The sequence below is a fragment of the Camelina sativa genome, chromosome 3 (assembly GCF_000633955.1).
Source record: "Camelina sativa cultivar DH55 chromosome 3, Cs, whole genome shotgun sequence".
In the NCBI taxonomy this organism is placed as follows: Eukaryota; Viridiplantae; Streptophyta; class Magnoliopsida; order Brassicales; family Brassicaceae; genus Camelina; species Camelina sativa.
Window position 1 is genome coordinate 11,782,891 of NC_025687.1, and position 27,149 is coordinate 11,810,039.

At 36.1% G+C, this 27,149-nt stretch overlaps 6 protein-coding genes, 1 long non-coding RNA gene, 1 other non-coding gene and 1 pseudogene across 8 annotated transcripts; 8 read left to right on the top strand and 1 right to left on the bottom strand.

The window, feature by feature from the left end:
• LOC104776641 lies at positions 1,117 to 2,189 on the top strand. The gene is made up of 4 exons (XR_766141.2): positions 1,117 to 1,239; positions 1,318 to 1,399; positions 1,551 to 1,636; positions 2,004 to 2,189. It is a non-coding gene; the product is annotated as an uncharacterized LOC104776641 (long non-coding RNA).
• LOC104776642 (ureide permease 5-like) lies at positions 3,352 to 5,488 on the top strand. Its single transcript, XM_010500739.2, has 6 exons — positions 3,352 to 3,508; positions 3,752 to 4,023; positions 4,119 to 4,458; positions 4,536 to 4,615; positions 4,706 to 5,080; positions 5,174 to 5,488. The coding sequence occupies exons 2-6, from the start codon at positions 3,757 to 3,759 to the stop codon at positions 5,336 to 5,338; spliced, it is 1,227 nt and encodes a 408-aa protein (XP_010499041.1). The 5' UTR covers positions 3,352 to 3,508; positions 3,752 to 3,756; the 3' UTR covers positions 5,339 to 5,488.
• On the bottom strand, positions 5,596 to 5,669 carry TRNAN-GUU. The gene has a single exon. It is a non-coding gene; the product is annotated as a tRNA-Asn (tRNA).
• LOC104776643 (berberine bridge enzyme-like 7) lies at positions 6,348 to 8,182 on the top strand. The gene has a single exon (XM_019243659.1). The coding sequence runs from the start codon at positions 6,446 to 6,448 to the stop codon at positions 8,027 to 8,029; it is 1,584 nt and encodes a 527-aa protein (XP_019099204.1). The 5' UTR covers positions 6,348 to 6,445; the 3' UTR covers positions 8,030 to 8,182.
• LOC109132255 (berberine bridge enzyme-like 6) lies at positions 10,348 to 12,189 on the top strand. The gene has a single exon (XM_019243658.1). The coding sequence runs from the start codon at positions 10,406 to 10,408 to the stop codon at positions 12,065 to 12,067; it is 1,662 nt and encodes a 553-aa protein (XP_019099203.1). The 5' UTR covers positions 10,348 to 10,405; the 3' UTR covers positions 12,068 to 12,189.
• Positions 15,171 to 16,129, top strand: LOC104778873. The gene is made up of 2 exons (XM_019239999.1): positions 15,171 to 15,482; positions 15,570 to 16,129. Exons 1-2 carry the CDS (start codon positions 15,278 to 15,280, stop codon positions 16,127 to 16,129), a joined length of 765 nt encoding a protein of 254 aa, XP_019095544.1. The 5' UTR covers positions 15,171 to 15,277.
• Positions 18,661 to 21,073, top strand: LOC109124991 (annotated as a pseudogene).
• On the top strand, positions 21,436 to 22,393 carry LOC104776645. The gene is made up of 3 exons (XM_010500742.2): positions 21,436 to 21,549; positions 21,700 to 21,768; positions 22,006 to 22,393. The coding sequence occupies exons 1-3, from the start codon at positions 21,508 to 21,510 to the stop codon at positions 22,252 to 22,254; spliced, it is 360 nt and encodes a 119-aa protein (XP_010499044.1). The 5' UTR covers positions 21,436 to 21,507; the 3' UTR covers positions 22,255 to 22,393.
• LOC104776646 (berberine bridge enzyme-like 3) lies at positions 25,329 to 27,136 on the top strand. Its single transcript, XM_010500743.1, has one exon. The coding sequence runs from the start codon at positions 25,340 to 25,342 to the stop codon at positions 26,924 to 26,926; it is 1,587 nt and encodes a 528-aa protein (XP_010499045.1). The 5' UTR covers positions 25,329 to 25,339; the 3' UTR covers positions 26,927 to 27,136.

Sequence of the window (27,149 nt, forward strand, 5' to 3'; positions counted from 1 at the left end):
CGTCCTCCTTGATGTCTTTCTTGGGAAGTTGATCTGTCTCAACATGGATCCATAGTCCTCGGCCACTAAATGAAGTCTTTGTGGTTCTTTTCCACAACAAGTAATTTGCTCCTTTGAGCACCACTGGAGTAACAATTGGTTTGTTGTTCTCCATAGTCACAGATCTGAGTATAAGCGGGTAGAATAGCGAGTATAAAGAGAAAATAAGCGAATAGAATGAATAGAATATCGAGTATAGCTGGAGAATAGAAGTATGAAGAGTATGTTTAGAGAGATATAGATCGAATAACATGCTCTGATACCATGTTAGGATTAGCGGAAGTAGTGTGGAGATGTGTGAGAATTAGAGAGATGATGTGTGTGTTTAACAAAGAGAATATGAGAATCGATGGACTTCCATTAGAATACCAAATACAATGTCGGCTATAGCCCTTTTTATAGTACAAGGGAACTAGGGCTACGCCCTTAATACAATCCCACATATAGATAGGGACATAAGGAAAGTAGGTGCGACATATCCTTGGTTTCCATAAAAGGACTCCACACGTGATCACATTTGATTTGTCGTCTAACGGTTATTAGCAGGGATTCTCGATCCTTCTCTTGAACCTGTTTTGCAGGTATTTCTTTCTCATTGTTCTCACCTTTATTCAACCTTGCGCAACAAACGATCAATGGCACACTCTAAAACAAGGAGTTCCCAAGCTGATTATCTACACTGCGTTCTTTTACTTCTCACTATCTTGCTTTGTGATAGCCATCGCTCTAAACATTACTTTCCTGTACAACCCTGTGCTCGGTTCACCAAGATCAACCTTTTGGGAAATACCTGAGCGACTGGAACGGAAGAGGTTTGGCTTTTATGGCTGGTTTGATTTGTGGGTTTGGTAAAACGGTCTTCAGTTCATGGGTGGACAAGCTGTAGGATATGCAGCCGCAGATGTTGTTACGGTCACTTTAAATACAACTTTAAGACAAGAAAGTTGTTATCTAGTTTTTGGGGATATATCTGTTTAGGGAGTATGGGAAATCATCTCCGCGGACATACGCTCTACTTGTTGGAGTGGAAATAAAACCGAACCGGATTATCAACGTACCAGTCCGATTGACCTAATTATATTTGGTATAGCTTTATAGAGATGTGTATAAGTAGTAACCCTATTCCTCTCAAGCTTTTGCGCGGCGTTCTCTTAAACTCAACCTAATTAAGGCAAGAAAAGAAAAACCGGCTTCTCTAAGGTTAATTTGTTTCGTCTGAATTTGTACTTGCCAAGTTTCGGAGTCAAAATCTTTACTGATTTGGATATTGGTGTTTAGGAAACGCGTGATCATGGCGACTCCGGCTGATTCTGAGGCTGTCAAGTCTCTCAACAACTCCAAGGGAAAGAAGAAGTTTGTGGTTCGTCTTCCTCGATTTGCTTCTTCTTTAAAAGTTATTATATGACAAGTTTTTTTATTGTAGGGTTCCATCCCTTTTGACTTAGTTTTTGTTTTCTTTGGAACTCCTTAATAATTAATGGTCGTTTGTGGCTTCTTACTTGTTGACATAGTTCAAGAATTTCTCTCAAAGAATCAGTGACATTGACATCCAACTCTATAGGAGCCTGGATAAGATGAAGGCTGACCTTCATTCGAGGTATATGTTTGATCATGTCACCTTAGAGTTTTTTTTTCCTGTCTCTCTTAAGTTTCAATTTTGTTCTTCTTCGTGTCTTCTAATGTTGTTTCCTACTTACTATGCTCAGTTCCTAGTCTTTTAGGTTTAACTTTTCTTCATTATCTCAGATAATTTAATTACGATGATTATTGAGTCATACTAAATTAATGAAAAAATTATGCATAACAAATATATAAGTATTGTCTAATTATAGCAGCTTTGGTTTTAGCCTTTTAGGTTTAACTGGCTATTTCAGATTGAACATCTGGTACATGATTTGATTGTAATTCAGAAAAAAAGAATAAAATATGTCAAAGATTTATATGGTTTTTCAATCTTGTGAAAGGAACAAGAGAAGCGCGAGTGATTAAAGAACTATTAGCTCTCGAGGCCTCCAAGGACGACCATGATGATGCGTTCATGTTTATTATGGGAACAAGACCTCAGTAGAACAAGCTTTAAAGTTTTGGTGCTTCTTTTTCTTTTTAAGGTTTAAACTAGTTTTGGCTTTAGATTTTATGACTTATTGTACTTTTTCTACATTAGGGTCTTTAATGAACTATAGAAGACAACTTTTTATTTAATCTTTCTACAATTAAGCTCTAGATCGCTAGCACACACACATTTATAACATTTATAGCCTTTGTTTTGGTATAAATTTAACCCTATTATAATTATCATCAATAAAATATAATTTTGTATCCAAAATACAAGGTTCGATCCTGGTTTATTGATATTCTGCTTGGGTCGCTATTTGGAAGCTCTTCGAATCATCAACTTTATTCGTTGTATAATGAAAATATTCAAATATAAAAACTAGTAATCATGAATATACATTAAGGATATATATAAATATAATCGTTTTCTTTTGTTTATTTACAACATTTTTGAATCTCTTTTTTTAATAAAACGAATAAAACAGAAGTACACAACATAATTTTTGTAGACTGTATATTTTTAATAAATGGTTACTTATGGTTACAAATAAGTTATATATAGGTTATAGATTAATCCATATATTAATTGGTGACACCTAAATATTGGGTGCAATCTTAATTGGAGATATTCCAAATTGATAATTGATATATTAATAGTAACAAATAAAATCACGCATATTCCAAACTGTATTTTTGGAAGATTTTAGTTCTATATCAAGTTGTTTGCAAAGATCTTTAAACACAATATTACAAATTTATTTTCCACCGATTTTATTGATAAACCACAACGTTTAATAAAAGTTATGATCCGTGCTAGAGAACAGATTGAAATTTGTTTTATTTATATTATAATTTTAAAACTTACATATTCTAGTACGGGTTAAATTTGTATATACTCTAGCAGAGAAATTGCTGTACACACTCTAACATGGTTAATAATTTTATATACTCTACCATATGTTAAAATTAACAAGATAAGACTTACATAATAGATTTACATTACATGCATGAATGATATTTACCATAAAATTGTTTACATAAGTTGTATCCAAATAATATTAAACAATTACATCTATAACATTTTAAAAATAATGAAATGTATTTATGGAGCACGGTCCAAATCTAGTCTACATTTATAATATGAATCTATTGAATCCAAGTAGTATGAATCTATTGAATCGGAGAAGACTATATATCCACTCTTCTTATGATTTGAAGGTAGAAATTTATTATAATATTTTTGAAAGATCTCTATAGATCTTTTTATAAATTAATAAGTTTTCAAGTTCAAAACTAAAACTAGTCTGTCTTAATTTATTATATAGTCTGATATTTGCATTTTTAGTGTTCGGTCTTCGTTGGCCTTGTCTCCTACAGATCGTTCATCTAGAGCTCTGTTCTATTCTGTAGCAAGGTAAGAAGGAATCTTAAACTGGGAGCTTTGTAATCAAACTCTGGATTCTTCTGCATCTTCTTTTCTGCTTTCTGTAGTTTTGTTCCTATGAATGATAAAAGTCAATTTGTTCTCGATCTGAAATTATCGCTGTAGATTAGAACGTGGACATGCCCATGAGATTCTGTAGCTGACTAAGGTCTTAATTTGGGAACTATTGTGAGATTCTATGGTAATATGATGCTGTTTCCTTTGCACTCATAGGGTCGATGATGATATTGGTATCTCAAGGATTGGGAATGTATGTGGTGGAGAGCAAAGGGGGAGCAATATTATGTATATTGCTTTCTCTGCTCTGTTTAGGCACTTGGCCTGCTCTTATGGCTCTTCTTGAACGGCGTGGTCGTCTCCCACAACATACTTATCTTGATTATTCCATCACTAACTTCTTGGCTGCAGTCTTCATAGCCTTTGTGTTTGGTGGGATAGGTGGGAGTACACAGGAGGCACCAAGTTTTCTTGCCCAGCTCACTCAGGTTAGGATTATTGAAGGATTCTAGACCTATAATGGAGATTGTTGCATTTCATTGATGGGTGGTTTATATATCAATCTCCCCTGTTGCTGCTACAGATTCAGGATAATTGGCCATCTGTGTTGTTTGCTATGGCGGGTGGGGTGGGTTTGAGTATTGGGAACCTTGCTACTCAGTATGCTTTAGCTTTTGTTGGTCTGTCTGTTACAGAAGTGACATCTGCGAGCATCACCGTTGTTGTAGGCACCACTGTCAATTACTTTTTGGACAACAGATTGAACCGAGCAGATGTGCTGTTCTCTGGTGTCGGCTGCTTCTTGGTAGCTGTTTGTCTTGGTTCTGCTGTTCACTCTTCCAATTCTGCTGATGTAGAGGCAACACTAGGAAAACTCTCGAGGGAATGTGAAACTGTGGAAGAGTGCCAAAGACTATTTGGAGGTGAGGTTTCACATACAGTGTGGCTTGATTGTGTGATAGTGTTGAGATGATCACTCATCACTTCTTTAGTTTTATAGTAGAAGAAAAAGAGATGGAGAATGTAAAGGAAGGGACTGCAGCTTTTCTTGTAGCACTCGAAAACACAAGAGCAATCAAAGTAGGATCTTTCTCATTTGTTCTGTGTTGTTGATTATGAGTTTGGAGGAAACTAAGTAAACCAATCTCTATGTATCTCTCTTGGATTCAGGTGTTTGGAAAGAGCATGTTTGTTGGTCTGGGCATAACCTTTTTTGCAGGTCTTAGTTTCTCATTGTTCTCACCTTTATTCAACCTTGCAACAAATGATCAATGGCACACTCTAAAACAAGGAGTTCCCAAGCTGATTGTCTACACTGCGTTCTTCTACTTCTCACTATCTTGCTTTGTGATCGCCATCGCTTTAAACATTACTTTCCTGTACAACCCTGTGCTCGGCTCACCAAGATCTTCCTTTAGGGAATACTTGAGTGACTGGAACGGAAGAGGTTTGGCTTTTATGGCTGGATTGATTTGTGGATTTGGTAACGGTCTTCAGTTCATGGGTGGACAAGCTGCAGGATATGCTGCCTCAGATGCTGTTCAGGTAACTTTAAAAACACTTATAAACTTAAAGACAAGAAAGTTTTTTTATCTTTAATATTGTTTTGGTGAAATCTTGAGTGATGATCATGAGCAGGCACTTCCTTTGGTATCTACATTTTGGGGAATATATCTGTTTGGGGAGTATAGGAGATCATCTCCGCGGACATATGCTTTACTTGTTGGAATGCTGGTGATGTTCACTATTGCTGTGGGGCTTCTAATGGCCTCGGCTGGGGAAAGGGAGACGCTGGTTACCTAAAGACTTGATCAATATGGACCAAATTCATAGACAGTGTGGTTCTTGGAAGTGTTGTACATTACATTGTGGTTACTCCAATTGAAAGCAAATGTATATGTTCGCTTTTTGATATTCATCAACGTCATTGAAGAAATTAATGAGTACAGATTACACATTAGCAGAGGTTGGATAAGGTTCCATTGCAGAAAATATCAGTTCTACGTCAGCGCAAAATAAAATTGAGGTTATGAATGACAGACATTATCATAAAACTGATACGCTAGAAGGAGGGGTCGAACCTCCGACCTTGTGGTTAACAGCCACACGCTCTAACCAACTGAGCTATTCCAGCTTTTGTTTCTCAATAAAATCTGATTTTTATATATACTAATACATATTAGTATATATGTTTAATGTCACATATGTATAAAAGATGGAATCTGATTTCTACAAACCAATAATCATCACAAATATGTTTAATGTCACTATCCTGATTCAAACTCATATACTACAAGCTGTTTTCGAAATCTTAATAACCATTTTATGTATCTGCCATTGAGACAAAAAAAAATCAACGTTTCTCCTCTTTGAAAAGTGTAATGCATGTAATTGTATTATCTACGAAAACAAAAAAGTCTCTTTCAAAAATTTCGGCCATTTAAAATAATTTAGTAATACAAGAACGATAAGTTTCTTGAAAATTGATTTCAACAAAAGATATGTTTCTTGAAAATATGATTGAAATCTCACCTTACAGTTCCATTTATAAGTTCTCTTTATCCAATTTTCTACCACTATTCAAATCTGCAATACACAACGTACACACAATAATCCAAAAACATGCATGTCAATATAGATAATAGATGCGAGTCAATCCCTTATCCCAATCATGAAAACGATTGCTCCATATTAGACGTTAGCTTGTTCATACTAAACACCTACATGTTGTTGACTAAAGAAATTTCAAAGTCTACCTACATTTAATTTCGGGGAATACATATTCAAAGTAAACCTATATGACAGACGATAACAGAAGTCAATTTGAAATTCAGTTTCTCTCTAGATTTTTATTCTATAAACTAACATCCTAATAGAGAAGACAATATTACGTAAGACCAAAAAAAAAAAATGAAAGAAGCATTTTCTGTTTTGTGTCTTGTTATTTTGGTCTCGGTTTTAGAAGCAGCAGTAACGAAGCCAATTTCTGAAAACTTCATCGAATGCCTTCGCTATCGGACTAGTCCGGAGAATCCAATCACCGATGCCGTCTTCATCGCCGATAACACCACCACATTCTTGTCTACTTACTTGTCATACACGAAAAACAAGAGGTACTCGAGCCCTAACTTCAAAAAACTACTAGCCATCGTAGCGGCAAAACATGTATCTCATGTTCAGGCCACGGTGGTTTGCGCAAAGACCAACGGTATACAACTCCGTATCCGAAGTGGCGGTCATGACCTCGAAGGCCTTTCTTACAGGTCGTCTGTGCCATTTGTCATTCTTGATATGTTCAATCTCAGATCTATTACTGTTGACGTATCCAGCAAGAAAGCATGGGTTCAAACTGGTGCGACCTTGGGAGAGCTCTATGTAAAGATCAATGAGGCTAGCCAAACGCTAGCGTTCCCGGCTGGTGTTTGCCCGACAGTAGGAGTAGGAGGACACATAAGCGGTGGAGGGTATGGAAATCTGATAAGAAAATTCGGAATCACAGTGGATCATGTTAGTGATGCTCAATTAGTTGATGTCAACGGCAACCTCTTGAATCGAGCTACCATGGGAGAAGATCTCTTTTGGGCCATTCGTGGTGGTGGTGGTGCGAGTTTTGGAGTTATCATCTCTTGGAAAATCAACCTCATCGAGGTTCCAAAGATCTTTACAGTATTTAGAGTTAACAAAACATTGGAACAAGGAGGCACTGATCTTCTCTACAAGTGGCAGGTTATCGCTACCAAATTCCCTGAAGATCTTTTTATGAGAGCATGGCCTCAGATCGTAAATGGAACAAAACCTGGTGAGAAAACCATCGCGGTTGTACTCTATGCTCAGTTCTTGGGTCCAGCAGATAAGCTGACGGCAATATTGAACCAGAGGTTGCCTGAACTAGAGCTAAGACGTGAAGATTGTCATGAAATGAGCTGGTTTAACACTACGTTGTTTTGGGCGGATTACCCGGCTGATACACCAAAGAGTGTTCTTCTAGATAGGCCGACGAATCCAGGATTCTTTAAGAGCAAATCAGATTATCTCAAAAATCCAATCCCAAAAGAAGGATTAGAGAAGCTTTGGAAGAAAATGTTTACATTCAACAATGTGTGGATGCAATTCAACCCTTACGGTGGAGTGATGGACCGGATTCCATCGACCGCAGCTGCATTTCCTCATCGGAAAGGAAATATGTTCAAGGTCCAATACTCTACGACATGGTTGGACGCAAACGCCACAGAGACTAACCTAATTATGATGAAGGAGCTTTACGAGGTTGCGAAACCGTACGTGTCAAGTAACCCGAGAGAGGCCTTCTTTAATTACAGAGACATCGATATTGGAAGCAATCCGAGTGGTGAGACAGACGTGGATGAGGCTAAGATCTACGGATACAAGTATTTCTTGGGTAATTTGAAGAGATTGATGCAAGTCAAAGCTAAGTATGATCCTGAGAATTTCTTCAAGAACGAGCAGAGTATTCCTCCTGTTCGTGTAATGTAAAAACGTTACTCTTTGATAAGATTTATTTAGTAGTAAAAATTTATGTGGGCTTGTCAAAGCTTATGTAGTTTTAACTATTGTCACATTTGCATTATGACAGTCTTGTTATATTTAATCATTGCTCAATAAGAAATTTCATGTAATCGATTTTCATAACACATATATTAGGATAGATCAGTTTAACTTAAACGTCTAACATGAACGTTTTTCAACCATGGCCCCATGAGAGTTGAATTCTGATACTCGAGAAGTATAGGGATTATTAGTATACTTCTTTATATATCTCATTACTTCTAAAACATCTCATTCTGTTTTGTAGATGGATTGATTGCTGGCCTAAAGCATTTTTTAATTATCTAAAAAATACAACTATAAGAAAATCACAAGACTAAAAAACTAGTCTATTAGGCTTTTTAGCCCATTTCCCAACTCCAGTGCTATGTCGTCATCCAACATGTCATATAGATATCAAGAAGGGCATATATTGATTAGTATGCTCTTTTGCAACTTCATTGAATTAAGAATTAAAAACAAAAACGAAACTCTGTCTCGAAGTAATCTTAAACTACACTTTACAGGAAGTAGTTGTTGCGAACAAATTAAAATCATGAAAAATCCAACACCACAAAGAATAATTTATGAGTTTGGATAATATATAAAACAGGACACAGTTTTCTACTTTTGAATACGACCTCCGAAAACGTTGGACCGGCTCTGCTCGTCGATAACTCACAACAGTGTACAAACCTAAAACTGTTTCAAAGAAAGCACATGGAATTAGGTGAGTTTTCAAATCTTATCCTTGGAACCTTCCGTTTCAGTATTTCTATGCTCAGTTGAAGTCTTATTATTCTTAAAACCAGTCTTTGATTTGACTTGTTCTTGAATCGACTTTTTATTAATGCTTTGAATTCAATCTAAATAAACGCCACATACAATTGTAAATACATCTTGCGTGTATAAACGCAGTGCCGTGCCAGCTTTTCTATGGACTTAAGGCAAGTTTTAAAATGTAGTTATTTTTTTTTATGATAATTAACATATATATATATATATAATAAAGAGGTCTAAAACAACAATTATTTGTCTAAAAGATCTTAACTTTTGTTTGTTTTTTTTGTTTTTTTCTTAAAAATCATATTCATATAGAAGCATTTTCTGAATTTTTTTTAAAATTCAGAAAACATAAATATTAACCAATATTCATATAACAGGAAAACTAAACAAGAATCAGTCTTTATATATGTTATAAACACAATCAGAATCTAGCAAGTTAAGCATCAACTTTTACACCACTATAAACATGAAAAATAAATTATAACATACAAATACAGGAAGACTTGGTAGAAAGTAGAAACACATTTGAGACAACAAAATAGTTAGGATTCTTAGAGCTTAAATAAATATAAGGAAAGAAAAAGCTTGTGTTGACATAAGAATTTGGTTTTGAATTCAAGTGGAAAATAATTTTTGAATCATTAGACCAAAATTTTATATATTATGTGGGGCCTGAGGCTAATGCCTTCTTATACGTAAGAAACGGATACATATGACGTATAAACGTACTTATTAGTAGTTACCACTTTACCATGACTTATTGTTTAGTAGGTTTATGACAATGTCTATGTTTTTATTTAGATTTAACCTGACAATACATAGTGTCGTCGTTGGGAAAAAAAAAATATAACTAATTAGATTTATGTATTTGGTACTACGAACAAGCATTGCATGTAGTTATTAGATTTATGTATTTAGTACTACGAACAAATATACTGAGAACAAAAAATATAATCAAACGTTTCAGCTATTTGAAAAGTCTATTGCATGTAGTTATTATATATATATAAATGTATATTCAAAATTTACGGCCCATATATGAAATCATTAGTAAATTTCAACATAAAATCATTATCCACTAATATTTAAGTCTAGAGGAAAATTTAGTGCATCATAAAATAGTATATTCTACATAATATTCAACGAAGTCTCACTCACCTTACGTGTCCATTTTATTTAGTATCGTTTCCAGTCTTTTTATTCAACTTTCTTCCACTAATGAAATTTGCAATATGTAATACTTGAGAATGGAGATAATAGAAACTACAGTTAGTCACAATAATTGTGAAATATAAAACTTTAATAGATGCGACTTAATCCTTAATGTTATCATGAAAACCATTCCCAGTCATATACGCTAATATGTCCATTAGCTTTGGTCAAAAGTGGACAAAAGAAAATTTATAAAGTAAACCTATATGACGAAAGTCACGAAAAAAAGGTCACTTTTATATAAGTTTTCACTCTATACTTTGATCCTATAAAGTTAAATCCTAGTAGAGTTAGTCGTAGGACATACTACTACACAAAAGATTAAAAATGAAAGAAGCACTTTTTTTCTTTCTTTTTTTAACCAACAAGTTTTCAAAGAAGTTCAATAGTTGCTCAAAAAGGAAAGGAGCATTTTATGTTTTGTGTGTTGTTCTTCTTATTTCGGTTTTAGAAGCACCAGTAACAAAACCAAAATTTGAAAACTTCATCGAATGCCTACGAAACAAGACTAGTCCGGAGAATCCAATCACCGATGCCATCTTCATCGCCGATAACACCACCACCTTCTTGTCTTCGTACGTGTCATACACCAAAAACAAGAGGTTCTCGAGCCCTAACTTAAAAAAACTACTAGCAATCGTAGCGGCGAAACATGTATCTCATGTTCAGGCCACGGTGGTCTGCGCAAAGTCCAATGGTATCCAGATACGTATCCGAAGCGGTGGTCATGACAACGAGGGCTTTTCTTACATGTCGTCTGTGCCATTTGTCATTCTCGACATGCACAATCTAAGGTCAATTAGTGTTGACTTTTCTAGCAAGAAAGCATGGGTTGAAGCTGGTGCGACCTTGGGAGAGCTCTACGTAAAGATTAATGAGGCAAGCCAAACCCTAGCGTTCCCCGCTGGCGTTTGCCCTACGGTAGGAGCAGGAGGACACATAAGCGGTGGAGGGTTTGGAAATCTGATGAGAAAATTCGGAGTTACAGTGGATCATGTCATTGATGCTAAATTAATTGATGTCAACGGCAAGCTCTTGAATCGAACTACCATGGGAGAAGATCTTTTTTGGGCGATTCGCGGCGGTGGTTCGAGTTTTGGAGTTATCCTCTCTTGGAAAATCAACCTCGTCGAGGTTCCAAAGATCCTGACAGTGTTTAGAGTTAACAAAACATTGGAACAAGGAGGCACTGATGTTCTCTACAAGTGGCAGCTCGTCGCTAACAAATTTCCTGATAGTCTTTTCATAACAGCATGGCCTCGAACCGTAAGTGGAACAAAACCTGGCGAGAGAACCATCGCGGTTGTATTCTATGCTCAGTTCTTGGGTCCAACAGATAAGCTGACGGAGATAATGAACAAGAGCTTCCCTGAATTAGGGCTAAGACGTGAAGAATGTCACGAAATGAGCTGGCTTAACACGACGTTGTTTTGGGCCAATTTTCCCGCGGGTACACCCAAGAGCGTCCTTCTTGATAGGCCTATGACGAATTCAATATCGTTTAAGAGCAAATCGGATTTTGTTAAGAAACCAATCCCCAAAGAAGGACTGGAGAAGCTTTGGAAGACAATGTTTAAATTTAACAATAGTGTCTCGTTGCAATTAAATCCTTACGGTGGAGTGATGGACCGTATTCCAGCGACGGCCACAGCGTTTCCTCACCGGAAAGGAAACTTGTTCAAGATTCAATACTCTACGATGTGGTTGGACGCAAACGCCACAGAGAGTAGCCTAGCTATGATGAAGGAGCTTTTCGAGGTTGCGGAACCGTATGTGTCAAGTAATCCGAGAGAGGCGTTCTTTAATTTCAGAGACATTGATATTGGAAGCAATCCGAGTGGTGAGACAAATGTCGATAAGGCTAAGATCTACGGATACAAGTACTTTTTGGGTAATTTGAAGAGATTGATGCAAGTCAAAGCTAAGTATGATCCTGAGAATTTTTTCAAGAATGAGCAGAGTATTCCTCCTGTTCGTGTAAAGCAGTGATTACTAGTCTTTTATCAAGTTATGTGGGCATGTGGTATAGGCTTATATCTATATGTAGTAGTTATGTTTAATAATAATGTATAACTCAATAAAGAAATTGATTAGTATACGTAGGTAACTTCCTCATGCATGCTCATCAGTCATCTCTCTCATTTTAAATTGTAGAAATGTAAATGTTTCTATTTTATTTTACGGATAGTGGATTGATGTTGCAGATATACTACAATCCACTCTTACTAAAACCTCTACAATTTAACTTCAATGCGTGGCCGACCCGAAGTATTTTCGGGAAATCCATATCCTTTTATCCATTAAAAGTTGATAATCACAAACTTTTTTAATGTTAAGTTTTTCAAGGCTTTTTTGCTTCTAAAAGTTTTAGCCCATGCCCCTGCTCCAATGCTATGTAATCGAACACGTATATTCTAACAAGTTTATGGGCTTATACGCCTATTGCAACTATATTTGAAGTTTGAACTATGTTAAGAATTTAACAGTTTTTAAACTACATTTTGGGTGGATTAGTTGTTATGAAAACATGAAAAATCAGAGAACCACAAAGAATAAGAGTATAAGACTCATCATAAAACCCGACTTTCCAATGAGTCTGAGACGTATGACAGTATATGACACATTCTAGAAAAAATAAAAATAAATTTGACTCTAAAATGTCTTATTTAGCCATGCATGACTCTTGACAATCTGTAATTGAAAAATAAAAATTAGCTCAAATTAGCTCACTGCTCTCTCATCAGGGTAGGACGACAAAAACATTTAAACTATTTTTTTTTCTACAAACAAATTATTACATAAGCATCGTCAATTTTTTTTTTTTTTTTTGTATATTTTTCTCATTATATGGCGCATAATATAAATGATTATAAACTATTGGCATTATATAACAAAAAGGTAAGCATGTAATCAATATTTAGACTCCGTTATTTTTAATCATAATTATTCTTAAGTTTTATATCTTTTGTGTGCATTTTCAATTTTGAATTTATTTTTTAAAGCTTTTTTAAAGATTCATATGGAGAACACTGACTGACATGAATTTCTTGAGACTTCTAGTAGGTACACAATCTCTTCGTCTATCATTATATAAACATCTTTTATATTGTTGAATCGTTTAAAAAAAAAAATCCAAAACTCAATCTTGTAATTCTTCACCGGGAACAGGGTGGTTTATTAATAAAAATTAATTTATATTGAGAAAATCAACGAGACTTTAGGAAAATGACAAATTAGCCAATTTCTGTACCAACAAATAAAGTGAGGTATCACATGAACTTGAATCCCCTATTTTCTTGGAGAAGTTATAAAAAAGTAAAATCAATACAAATGTTTTCATATAAAATTTTCAACATACAAATATATCATAAATAAGTTATATATAATTTAGAAGCATCAGTAAGAAATTTGAAAACATTAAGTTATAACTAAGAAAGTAGATATAGTATACATGCACGGAAAGACGTCTTATTTACCCCTCAAAACTACCATATCGTACCGAATGTCCCTGGAACTTTGACCTCCTAATAGAACCCCTTCCATCTTATATCCTCTTTCTATTTCCCCCCGAATTAATACTTCTATGTCTATTTCCCCAATTAAATTAACCTTCTCAGCTATTTCCCCATCGACGTCGATTAACACGGTTTACTGTTTTAGTTAACCGACAGACAATTCTTATTAACCAAAATAACCAAATTAAACCATTATTAACCAATTGACAACCCGATTACAACCCGATTACAACCCGATTAGATCACTTAACCTAAAAAACCCAAAAATCCCCAAATCGTTTTTTCCCTTTCCATCGACGAACCCTAGATCCCTAAATTGATTCTTCTTTCTTCGAATCGTTTTGTTATCTCTTGCTCTTGGCTCTTGGGATGGCGTTAGTCCCCGTTGTTAATCCACCTATTGGAGTGGAGTTCGACGAGGAAGGCGAGGATCGAGATGAATTTCACATCGATAAGCTTGCGACAGATTTTACAGAAACGGAGGAATCGATTCGTCATAACGTGTATCCAGAGAGTGACGACGAGTCTGAGGGTAATGGTCGTGGTGGTGCCGCGCGTGGGGGGACACCGATCGTTCGTGGCGATGGTATAATGTATAAAGGGCAGAGATTCTACAATGGAATCGCGTTTAAGGAGTGTGTGACTGACTATGCACTGGCAACAGGTTGTAATCTGAAGCAATACAGGTACGATAGAGATAGAATCGGGTTTAGGTGTGTTGGTGCTAAGGGAAAATGTCAATGGAAAGTTTATGCTGCGTCTCTTCATAATGAGTCGATGTGGAGGATTACGAAGTACACGAACACCCATGTTTGTGTGCCTAATGGAGAATGTGAGATGTTTAAGGTCCCAGTCATAGCTAGGTTATTTCTTGATAAGATTAGAGAAGAACCAGATTATTACATGCCTTTAAAGATGGAACAGACCATAATGGAGAAGTGGAAGATATCAGCTACGAGAGGTCAATGTCAAGCTGCTAGGAGAAAGGCATTGGCATGGATAGCGAGTGAATATGACACTCAATTTGAACGTCTTCGAGACTATGGAGCTGAGATATTGGAAGCAAATCAAGGGTCTGTGGTAGAGATTGATACGGTGAAGAATGACGCTGGTCATGATGTGTTTAAGCGATTCTATGTCTGCTTTGATGTTCTTAGGAAAACATGGAAAAAAACCTGCAGGCCACTAATTGGGGTTGATGGTTGCTTCTTGAAGGAAAAGATTAAGGGTCAGTTGTTGGTGGCTTTAGGAAGAGATGCAGACAATGCTATCTATCCAATAGCATGGAGTGTTGTTCAGGTTGAGAACACAGATAATTGGAGCTGGTTTGTGAATAAGCTGAAGATAGACTTGGAGTTAGGTGATGGAGATGGTTACATTATGGTTTCTGATCGCCAAAAGGTTTTTTTTTTTTGTTATGTTTTATGCTTTGTGTGATTTGGATCAGTTTCTAATGAATTTAACTTTGTTTCAGGGATTGATTAAGGCTGTTGAGTTAGAATTACCAAAGATTGAGCATCGTAAATGTGTTAGGCACATTTATGGTAACCTAAAGAAGACTCATCCAGACAAGAAGCAATTGAAGAAACTGCTTTGGGATCTAGCTTGGAGCTACAACACTAGAGATTACGAAGAGAGATTGGAGAGGATTCACGCATATGATAGCAAGGTCTATGAAGATGTCATGAAGACTAAACCAAAGACATGGTGTAGGGCATTCCACAAGATTGGCAGCTATTGTGAGGATGTTGAAAACAACTCAGTGGAGTCTTTCAACAATACAATCAACAAGGCGAGAGAGAAACCATTTGTGGCTATGTTGGAGACTGTTAGAAGGCTTGCCATGGTTCGAATTGCTAAACGGTCTGCTATTTCTTATTCACATGAAGGTTAGTAAGACTACACTCTTATTCTTATTCATTTATATGTTTTATTCTAATTCATTTATATGTACTCTATATGGTCGGATGTGGCAGGATTATGCACTCCTTATGTGACCCGTTTCCTTGCTGATGAGCATAAAGCAACTTCTACATGCTTTGTATCTCCCAGTACAAATGGAGCGTATGAAGTTTACTTGGGATACGATAAACACCGAGTTTGTTTAAATGCCAGAACTTGTACCTGCATGAAGTTTCAGATTTGTGGAATCCCATGCGAACATGCTTACGGACTGATGATCAAGAAGACATTGGTAGCTGAAGACTATGTGTGTGAATGGTTCAGAACTGCTAAGTGGAGACAGAACTACACAGACGGGCTTGTTCCACAAAGAGGTCCACGCTTTTGGCCTTCCACTGGGGGTGAGAATGTGTATCCACCTCCAAAGCCGGACGATGAGAAGATCGACAAGAAGAGGAAGAAAGGTGTTAATGAGTCACCTACCAAGAAGCAACCAAAGCAAAAGAAAAGAATCATGCATTGTGGGATTTGTGGTGCAGCTGATCATAACTGTAGGTACCACCAGAAGAAGAAGAATAAGAAGAATACAACACAAGTGGAATCTTCTCAAGGTTGTCTCACTCAAGAGAAATAATGTGGGATGGAGGATTAGCATAAGTAGGACTGTTTTTTTTTTGGTTTTATGACCTGTTTCAGAACATATCTTGTTTTGCCTTAGTATGGTCAAGTCCAATCTTTTGAACCTTATTATTAACTATGTAAGGATGTACTCTTCCCTTTTGAACATGAATGTATTTTGAAACAAGATAACATCATCTCTTAAAAACATTTTGTCTCATACAAAACAAACATAGAAAACAACATACAATGTCATCATATTAGCTTAACTAGACCAAATATGATCATACAACCTAATACTAAAACAATTATCATCCTATTCATCCTAAATTTAAATTCAGCTTTTACATCTTCAATCCTCTCAAATATCTCTTTCTCAAGCTCCATTTGCATCTTCTTCTCAACTTTCATTGTCTCTGATATGAACTCTTTCATTGCCTCCACCTCATCCAACAAAGCCTCATCGACCCACTTGAAAACGTGATTGTCATTCATAAGCTACACCATGGACAATTCATTTGGTTATCGTTTAGAACCTTATCAATATTCATAAGCCAAATAATAAGTTCTACTTCGTATTACCTTATTTCCAGTTGCATACACACAACGAAAGTATCGTCGATTTGGGTTATGGTCGGATTTTGACATTTTGGCCACAATTGCTTCTCCACACCAGCATCTCTTAGGTACACCAACAACTCTACCTCTTTCGCGGACATTTGTCGACCTACTCGAAGACCCAGAAATATTACTCATGATTTTGAGAGAAAAAGACAGAAATTTGGATCTTTTCAATTTAGATTTTTAGGGTTCTTAGTGGAGTAAGAATTTGGGGGGTTTCGTTTTAAAAGAAAGAAGAAGAAGTAATCGGGTGGGTTCTAAATGTTACCCGGTTATAAATTGCTTCCAGACCGGTTTAAGATGGGTTTCTATCGGGTTTACTAACAAAACCGTGTAAACCCAGACGGATGGGGAAATAGACATAGAAGTATTAATTCGGGGGGAAATAGAAAGAGGATATAAGATGGAAGGGGTTCTATTAGGAGGTCAAAGTTCCAGGGACATTCGGTACGATATGGTAGTTTTGAGGGGTAAATAGGACGTTTACCCATACATGCACATATATTTTTCAACTCTACATAAATAATACAAATGATTCAATTTTGTGGTATATACAAGCCTATAATAAAATGAAAAATTTTTGGGTTCACCCCTAAGGGTGAACAACTCTTATTCACCCCCTCTTAATCAACCAATCAAACTGCCATGTCATATCATATTTATAAAATAAAAAGACAAAACAAGTTAAGGAAACCAATTCTGTAGATTTTTTATTAAGAAAATTATGTTGGTTTAGATTAATAAAATAATGATTAGAGTTTAGATTGTACAATTAAATGAAATCATATGTCGGTTTGGGTTTACAAAAAAGTGGTTAGGGTTTAGTTTTAACAATTAAACAAAATTATATGTCGGTTTGAGTTTACAAAAAAAGCGATTAGAGTTTAGGGTTTAGGTTTTACAATTAAATGAAATTATATGTCGGTTTGGGTTTACAAAAGAATTGTTAGAGTTTAAGGTTTAGATTTTACAATTAAACGAAATTATATGTCGGTTTGGGTTTACAAAATAGTGTTTAGGATTTAGATTTTAAAATTAAGCAAAATTATATGTTGGTTTGGGTTTATAAAATAGTGGTTAGGGTTTAGATTTTACAATTAAAGAAAACTATATTTTAATTTGGATTTATAAAAAGAGTGATTTGGGTTTAGATTTTATAATTTAAAACTATAGTATAATGTTTAGAATTAATAATTTTAAAATTAATTGGTATACATAATTTGATTCCTTAATCAATAATTTATTTCCTTAAGTAGGAAGGGGTGAACCCAAGAATTGTTCTAATAAAATACAAACAATCAACGTTTATGCCATAAGAAAAGTCACTTGACGTTATATAAAAATTTACGGTCATCACATTAATTATGGAAAAACATTGATTAGTATTTTACAACAATACAAACGTAAATTTGAATTCAACGAGGGAGANAAAAAAAAAAAAAAAAAAAAAAAAAAAAAAAAAAAAAAAAAAAAAAACAGGAATTGGAACTTGGTATAGAAGAGAAAGGAAAATTCAGTACATTCTAGATATATTTTTGACAGAAAAATCAAAGAAATTCCATCGTAATTGTTTTAATAAATGGATTGGTATCTTCACTATAACTACCAAAACTAATAATCCCAAAACATGTGTAATGGAAAGTTCAATTGACGCGACTCAAATGCCTGATACTAATCATGAAAGAGATTCCCCTGTAATATACTATGTAATATCCATAATCTTGTTCAAAATAAACCTGCATGTTCACAGAAGAAATTCAAAATAACTACATGTTTATATAATAAATTCAAACTACACCTATATGAAAAGTCAATGTTTTTTTTAACATGAAACATTTCTGTAGATTTTGCTATAAATTGAAATCCGATATAGAAGCGTAAGACATAATTACAATAAAACGAAAAATAAAAATAAACAACAACAAAATGAAAGAAGCACTTTCAGTTTTGTGTCTTGTTCTTTTTGTTTCAGTTTTAGAAGCAGCAGTAACGAAACCAATCACCGATGCCATATTCACCGCCGATAACACCACCACCTTCTTGTCTTCTTACTTGTCATACACGAAAAGCAAGAGGTTCTTAAGCCCTAACTACACAAAACTCCTAGCCATCGTAGCGGCGAAACACGTATCTCATATTCAAGCCACGGTGATCTGCGCAAAGTCCAACGGTATACAGATCCGTATCCGAAGCGGTGGTCATGACTATGAGGGTCTTTCTTACATGTCGTCTGTACCATTCGTAATTCTTGATATGCACAATCTCAGATCAATTACTGTTGACGTGTTAAACAAGAAAGCATGGATTCAAGCTGGTGCAATTTTTTTTTTTGTTAAAAGGTATTCAATTATAAAAATATAATGCCCAGTGGGCTATTTCCGGAGTAGGCCCATACAGAAATCCCAAAAGGTCCAACTCGTTTACATCAAACCGGACTAAACCGTTGGAAAAACAAAACCGGCCGGGTTACAACAACCGGATTAAACCGGTACTACGTGAAACCCTAATCTACAAACGAAGAACTCGTTTTGCAGCCGCCATCCATAATTGCGGATACTCGACCGGAACAGGACCTCCGGCGAGCCTGGACGACGGTAACTGAACGGAGATGGTGATCCAAGATCCGTTTGCCATCCCGCCATCGTAGAACCGTTTTGAGAAGGAGGAAGAGATCCGATATGTCATTTGTCGTGGAGGATCCATGCTCAGTCGTGAGAGAGAGAGAGGCAGCAGGGAGTAGATAAGAGGACCGTCGACGGTGGCTTAGCTTCACCAGATCGGAGATTACCTCCCCTATCATAACCAATCCGGTGAAACCTCCAGAATCTCCGATCTCCAGATCTATCTACCTTCTTCTCTCGTTCTTCGCCGTGAATCTTCCTCTTCCGCTCCGCGTAGCAACACCTCCGGTAGAGCTCTTTACCGTCAGTGTCTCGCGGATGCTTCTCCTCTCCACCGCTCCCTTGATTTCGTCCAACAGCTTCGCCGGGATGATGCAACAAGTCACGAATGAAGAACTATGGACCGGAGGGTCCTCACCGCCACCGAAATTGACGGAGGACACGGCGTCGGCGCACTAGGTTGTGATCAGGAGAAGGAGGCTTTTGAGAGAGAAAAATCGCCGCGCGTGGGATTCACTCTCCCGATTTTTCTCTCGACTGTATAAGTGAGTATAGTTGTAATTTTTAGCTGGTGCAACTTTGGGAGAGCTCTACACAAAGATCAGTGACGCGACCCAAACATTAGCGTTTCCATCTGGCGTTTGCGCTACCGTAGGAGCTGGTGGGCACATAAGTGGTGGAGGTTACGGAAATCTAATGAGAAAATACGGAATCACTGTTGATCACGTCATTGATGCTCAGTTAATTGATGTCAACGGCAAGCTCTTGAATCGAGCTACCATGGGAGAAGATCTCTTTTGGGCCATTCGCGGTGGTGGTGGTGGGAGTTTCGGAGTTATCCTCTCTTGGAAAATCAACCTTGTCGAGGTTCCAAAGATCCTGACCGTGTTTAGGGTTAACAAAACATTGGAACAAGGAGGCACTGATGTTCTCTACAAGTGGCAGCTTGTCGCTACTAAATTCCCTGAAGATCTTTTCATTAGAGCAATGCCTCAGGTCGCAAACACAACAAAACGCGGCGGGAAAACTATCGCGGTTGTGTTCTATGCTCAGTTCTTGGGTCGAAACGATAAGCTGATGGCTATAGTGGACCAGAGCTTCCCTGAATTAGGGCTAAAACGTGTAGATTGCCAAGAAATGAGCTGGCTTAACATGACGTTGTTTTGGGCCGATTACCCGGCCGGTACTCCAACAACCATTCTTCTAGATAGACCGAGTCCAGGAGATTTCTTTAAGAGCAAATCGGATTATGTCAAAAAACCAATCCCTAAGGAAGGATTAGAGAAGCTTTGGAAGACAATGTTGAAATTCAACATTTTGTGTGGATGCAATTTAACCCTTACGGTGGAGTGATGGACCGGATTCCGGCAACCGCCACAGCGTTTCCTCACCGGAAAGGAAACTTGTTCAAGATTCAATACTATACGACATGGTTGAATGCAAATGCCACGGAGAGTAGCCTGAAAGAAATGAAGGAGTTTTATGAGGTTGCGGAACCGTACGTGTCAAGTAACCCGAGAGAGGCCTTCTTTAATTATAGAGACATCGATGTTGGAAGCAATCCGAGTGGCAACACAAACGTGGATGAAGCTAAGATCTACGGATCCAAGTATTTCTTGGGTAATTTGAAGAGATTGATGCAAGTTAAAGCGAAGTATGATCCTGATAATTTCTTCAAGAACGAGCAGAGCATTCCTCCTGTTCGTGTATTGCATTGATACTACTCTTTTATCAAGTGAATAATTTATGTGGGCATGTGTTATTATTGGCTTATATATAGCCTATAAGGTAGCTTTCATTATTGTCCCTTTTAACCTTACGATCATTGTGTCATATATTTTTATCATTACTCAATAAAGACTTTTACGAAAGGCATTGTCTTTGAACATATTTTGATATATCCTTTTTCTGTTTAAACAAAGGCTGTGGCGGTAGCCGGAAACAGAAAAAGGGTCCAAAAGCCTTTTGTTTATTGGGCTTTAGCTCAGGGCCGAGTCTGGGTCCGATTGACCCAATTCCATGTTGTATTTTTTAACTAAACAAGGTCCCCGTGAATAACCCTTCTCTGTTTAGCCTGATGCACGCCGCACTTTATTGTATAGTCGAAATCTGAAGTGTTTTCGGGATTGGTGTTTAGGAAACGGCCGTGATCATGGATGATAAGGAGGCTTTCTGGTGGCTCAACAACCGCAAGGTACGTCTTCTCGATTTTGCATCTTGTATTCACAATTCGATGACAATTGTTTTTTTTCCAGGGTTTTATCTCTTTTAGCTTTGTTTTTGTTTTCTTTGGTTCTCTCTAAATAGAGTCGTTTCGTTTGTGGTTTACTACTTCTGGATACAGATCCCGAGATACCGTGTGAAATTCAGAAGACGATCAAATAAGTTGAAGGCTGCTGAGCCTTCATGCAAGGTATGTTCGATCATATTACCCTAGAGTTTTTTTTTTTCTTTAAGTTTCAATTTTTGTCGTTCTTTTACGATTGTTAAAAGTCATCATTAATCAATAATAAACTTTTTTGATGCGGCGCTTATATAAATCTGCTGTTTCATTTTGAACATTGGTTGAATATGATCGTTTTTCAGACAAACAACAAATTAAAAAACCCGAACAATCTGTTACAATATGTTTCTTTCAATCTTGTTTAAGGATCAAAACACGCTAGAGATTAAAGAAAGTTTAGCTCTCGAGGCTGCAGAGGTTGCCAAGGATGACCATGATACCGCATTCATGGATGTTATGACAGGAGGCAAGACCTCGTTTCCTGATGGAGGAGATGACACTGAACATGCAAATGTTGGAGGCAGCTGCTCAGACACGTGCACGGTGGTTTCAACATCAAAAATGGAGTGGTTGAAAAAGTGTGATGGCAACACTAAAGGACCGTCGTACCCGTAGTTCGAGCTCTTAGTCGAGAAAGGGGTGTGACAGGAGATAAGGGTTTAGGTAAAACCTCCGACGCGCCAAACCCCAGCCCTGTCTAAAGAAGTTTCTAATTAAGATTTTGTGTTTTCCTTTCCGCCTTACGGTTTTCTTGTTTTTCATGTATTTTATAATTTTTTACTATAATAAACTTTTTAAATAATTTTGATATTCTATAATTTTATATACTATAATAGAATTCACTCGATATTCTTAAGAATATCATAAATATATGATCGATCAATAAGTTAAAAAAATAGAAACACTCTAATTTGATTTGTTATAGCACGGATAGATAATACGTCACTATAATATTAAAGAATTTTTTAAAAAAATACATTAAAACAGAAAGTATAACATATATTAAATTACTCATAATATAACATCTTACATGTTTTTTAAAACAAAAATTACAAAATTATGTTTTATACATTATTGAAATAACTTCAGATACATAAACTAATACAACATATTAAAGTTTTATTTTAAAATATAAAATATACAAAAAAAAAAATTAACCCCTATTATAGCACGGATAATATTCTAGTGGAATTATTATATGTGGGTACCTTCCTTAAGCATGTTCATTACTTTCATTTATATATTTGTAAAATGTTTCCTTGTTTTTAAATGAATTGAAGTTGCAAACTATAAAAAAAACATCATTCAATCTACAAGTGTATTTTAGTGCAATGCAAGGTGAACCCCCAAGTGTTTTTGTACAGTATAACAAAAATGAGCTGAAAATATTATTAAGGGGTGTTATTGGATCCTTGATATTAATGGATTTAGAAATCCTGATAAGATTTGGAAATCCACATGGAATCAGTTGATTTAAAAATCCAATAATATTGATTTGAAAATCAAACAATGTAGATTTGAAAGTCAAATAAAGTGGATTTGAAAATCAAGAGAATAGAATTCAAAATTTATAAAAGAAAAATAGAACTTATAAAAATAATCTCTTACGTTCAACTCTCAAGTGAACCACATGTTTGATGCTATCTCTCAACTCATTGGCATATTCTCTTTCTTGTTCTTGAGTTGTAAGAACTTCAGCATTATCATCATCATTAATTTCTTCCACAATTTCTTATGCACTCTCGATTTCTTCTGAAAAAAATCCGTTCGACAAAACTTTCGCAGAAAATTATGTAAACTAACACATGCAAGTACAATTTCTGGTGTCTTATAAGGAAAAGGAGGTGTATGCTTAAAGATTGCAAATCGAGATTTAAAAATATCAAATATTCTTTCAACCACGTTCCTTAGGGATGCATGACGATGGTTAAACAACTTTTTTACATTCGCTGGTGTTGTGACTTTTGACCAGGAAATTTTTGTAGATGATATCTGACATCATGTTAAGGAGCTAAAAATTTTCGACAATTTGAAAATTCACAATCTACTACATAAAACTTTTCTGAAATACAATAATAATATACTGTCACTTTTCATGTTGAGAAAACATATTTATAATAGAAAGACATATACATACTTTTGAGTCATGAGCTGAACCTTCCCATCCACTAAGCACATACATGAATTCAAAGTTAAAATTACAAGTAACCAACATATTTTGTAATATATCACCTTTTATGTTACGAAAATAAGATGTTTTTTTTGTTGATACTATTGCAAGAATATGTGTATCATCAATAGCTCTAATATAATCATAAATAAAAAAGTATAAAGTTATATTCCATATAAGATAATTTTAAAAAGTACAGATATACTTTAAAATACAGATAAAATTTTGTACTTTCTCTAATTTTTGTAGGCAGTGTAATCTCACGCTTAACGTTAAACTTGGAGCAATTTGACGTTACTGAACAAACAACGTAACAATAAAGAAAGCAGTATCGTTAACTGGTGTAATTAAGTAATTAAGTACCTACATATTAATTATCAAATATCTGAAGTAAAATAATATAGAAGGTGGCCTCACCATGATGTCATTTCTAGTATGATACTATTGACTTCCCAATTTATCTTCCCAATTTATCACATCTCTAAATTGGGAAGTCAATAGTATCATACTAGATCAGAAACATTGCAAATCATGTAAAACTTTCAACATACGAATGTTGCAAATAGGTTAAAGTAGTGAATAAAACCAACAAAAAAGATCAAGTAGTGAAGCATCACAAAAGAAAACCAATTTGAAAAGCATCTAAACAACAGATACAGTTACATGCGTAAGATACAGTTCAAACTCTTAACACTAATATTATTATTATTATTATTATTATTATTATTATTATTATTATTATTATTACACCAGTACCATTGCAAATAACGTTTTTTTTTCTTTTTTGAAATTCATTTAAGATAACGTTTTAGAAAAATAATCGACTTTTCTGGCTCTGCTATAAGAAAAGTCAATTGCAGTTTTAAAATAAACTTAAAAAGCCTATTCTATCAAGAGTTCTCCCGTACTTCTTGACCCCAACAAAAATAAAAAAATAAAGTCATTGGTATTTTAGTGACTTAGTCTTGACAAAAACGTATTCCATTAAAATTTGCATTCAACAGGAATTGAATGAGAATATAGCTAGAGAGGAAATTTCAGTGGATTTGGCATAATATATATAATCAGCAAAAAACCAAAAACTACGTTTTTTATTTTTTATTACTATACAAATTAAGTTTCAAAAGCTGTTGACAATTAAAAGAAAAGGACTGTTAAAAAAAAACTAAAAGAAAAGGAAAAAATATGAAGTCTCATCTATACAAATTAGGTTTTTAATTGTAAATAATTTCCATTTACAAAACCTTTGTAAATTTGTAATCTATACCTATAGTGACAGTAAGCGAGTTCAATTCATGTGGTCTCGATCATGAAAGCGTTCCTGTAATGTTGTTGTTGTAATTTCCATCAGTTAATTGTTCAAATCAAACACCTACAAGTTGAAGAAAAGTCAAAAATTTGTTTTACAAAGTACGCCTATATGGAAGAGACAGTCAATTTAATATGATTTTGTCTCTGTATTGGCATTTCTATAAATTAAAATCCTTGGTAGAGATCAGACGTAAGAGAAAAACAAAAACAACAACAAAAATGAAAGAAGCACTCTCTGTTTTGTGTCTCGTTCTTTTGGTTTCGGCTCTAGAAGCAGAAGTAACGAAACCAAATTCTGAAAACTTCATTGAATGTCTTCGCTCTCATACCAGTCCGGAGAATCCAATCATCGATGCCATCTTCACCGCCGATAACAGCACCACCTTCTTGTCTTCTTACGTGTCATACACCAAAAACAAGAGATTCCCAAGCCCTATCCACAAAACACTAGTAGCCATCGTAGTGGCGAAACATGTATCTCATGTTCAAGCCACGGTGGTCTGCGCAAAGTCCAATGGTGTCCAGATCCGTATCCGAAGCGGTGGTCATGACAATGAGGGCCTTTCTTACACGTCGTCAGTGCCATTTGTCATTCTCGATATGAACAATCTGAGGTCTATTACTGTTGACGTGTCAGGCAAGAAAGCATGGGTTGAAGCTGGTGCGACCTTGGGAGAGCTCTATGTCAAGATCAATGAGGCAAGCCAAACGCTAGCGTTCCCGGGTGGTATTTGCGCTACGGTAGGAGCTGGAGGACACATAAGCGGTGGAGGGTACGGAAATCTGATAAGAAAATTCGGACTCACAGTGGATCATGTCATTGATGCTCAATTAATTGATGCCAACGGTAAGCTCTTGAATCGATCTACTATGGGAGAAGATCTATTTTGGGCCATTCGCGGTGGTGGTGGTGCAAGTTTTGGAGTTATCCTCTCTTGGAAAATCAAACTCGTTAAAGTTCCAAAGATCTTGACAGTGTTTAAGGTTAACAAAACATTGGAACAAGGAGGCACTGATGTTCTCTACAAATGGCAGCTCGTCGCTTACAAATTCCCTGATAGTCTTTTCTTGAGAGCAATGCCTCAGGTCGTAAATGGAACAAAACACGAAGAGAGAACCATCGCGGTTGTATTCTATGCTCAGTTCTTGGGTCGGACCGATGAGCTGATGGAGATAATGAACCAGAGCTTTCCTGAATTAGGGCTGAGACGTGAAGATTGTCAAGAAATGAGCTGGCTTAACACGATATTGTTTTGGGCCATGCATCCAGCCGGTACACCGAAGACCGTCCTTCTAGATAGGCCAACGGATCCAGTATTCTTTAAGAGTAAATCTGATTACGTGAAAAAGCCAATCCCCAAAGAAGGAATAGAGAAGATTTGGAAGACAATGTTGAAGTTCAACGATATTGTGTGGCTGCACTTCAACCCTTACGGTGGGATGATGGACATGATTCCGGCGAACGCCACAGCATTTCCTCACCGGAAAGGAAACTTGTTCAAGGTTCAATACTATACGACATGGGAGGACGCAAACGACACGGAGGCTAGCCTGAGTACGATGAAGGAGCTTTACGAGGTTGCGGAACCGTACGTGTCAAGTAACCCGAGAGAGGCCTTCTTTAATTACAGAGACATCGATATTGGAAGCAATCCAAGTGGCGAGACAGACGTGGATGAGGCTAAGATCTACGGATACAAGTATTTCTTGGGTAATTTGAAGAGATTGATGCAAGTTAAAGCTATGTATGATCCTGAGAATTTCTTCAAGAATGAGCAGAGTATTCCTCCTGTTCGTGTAATGTAGCAATGTTAACTCTTTTCAGTAAAAGTAGAATTGGGAGGAAAAAAAGTAGAATTAAGAGGAGAAAGGAAGTGTTACTGCTAGAAGAAAATTTGTAGAGAGAGTATAAAAACAAATAATCCCCTCTCTTAATTCTCTAAGAAGGTCTCTAAGTCAGATTATAGCCTTATGTAATCATTATTCTCCCAATTGCATTAGGATCTCTTCGTTGTATTCATCATCACTC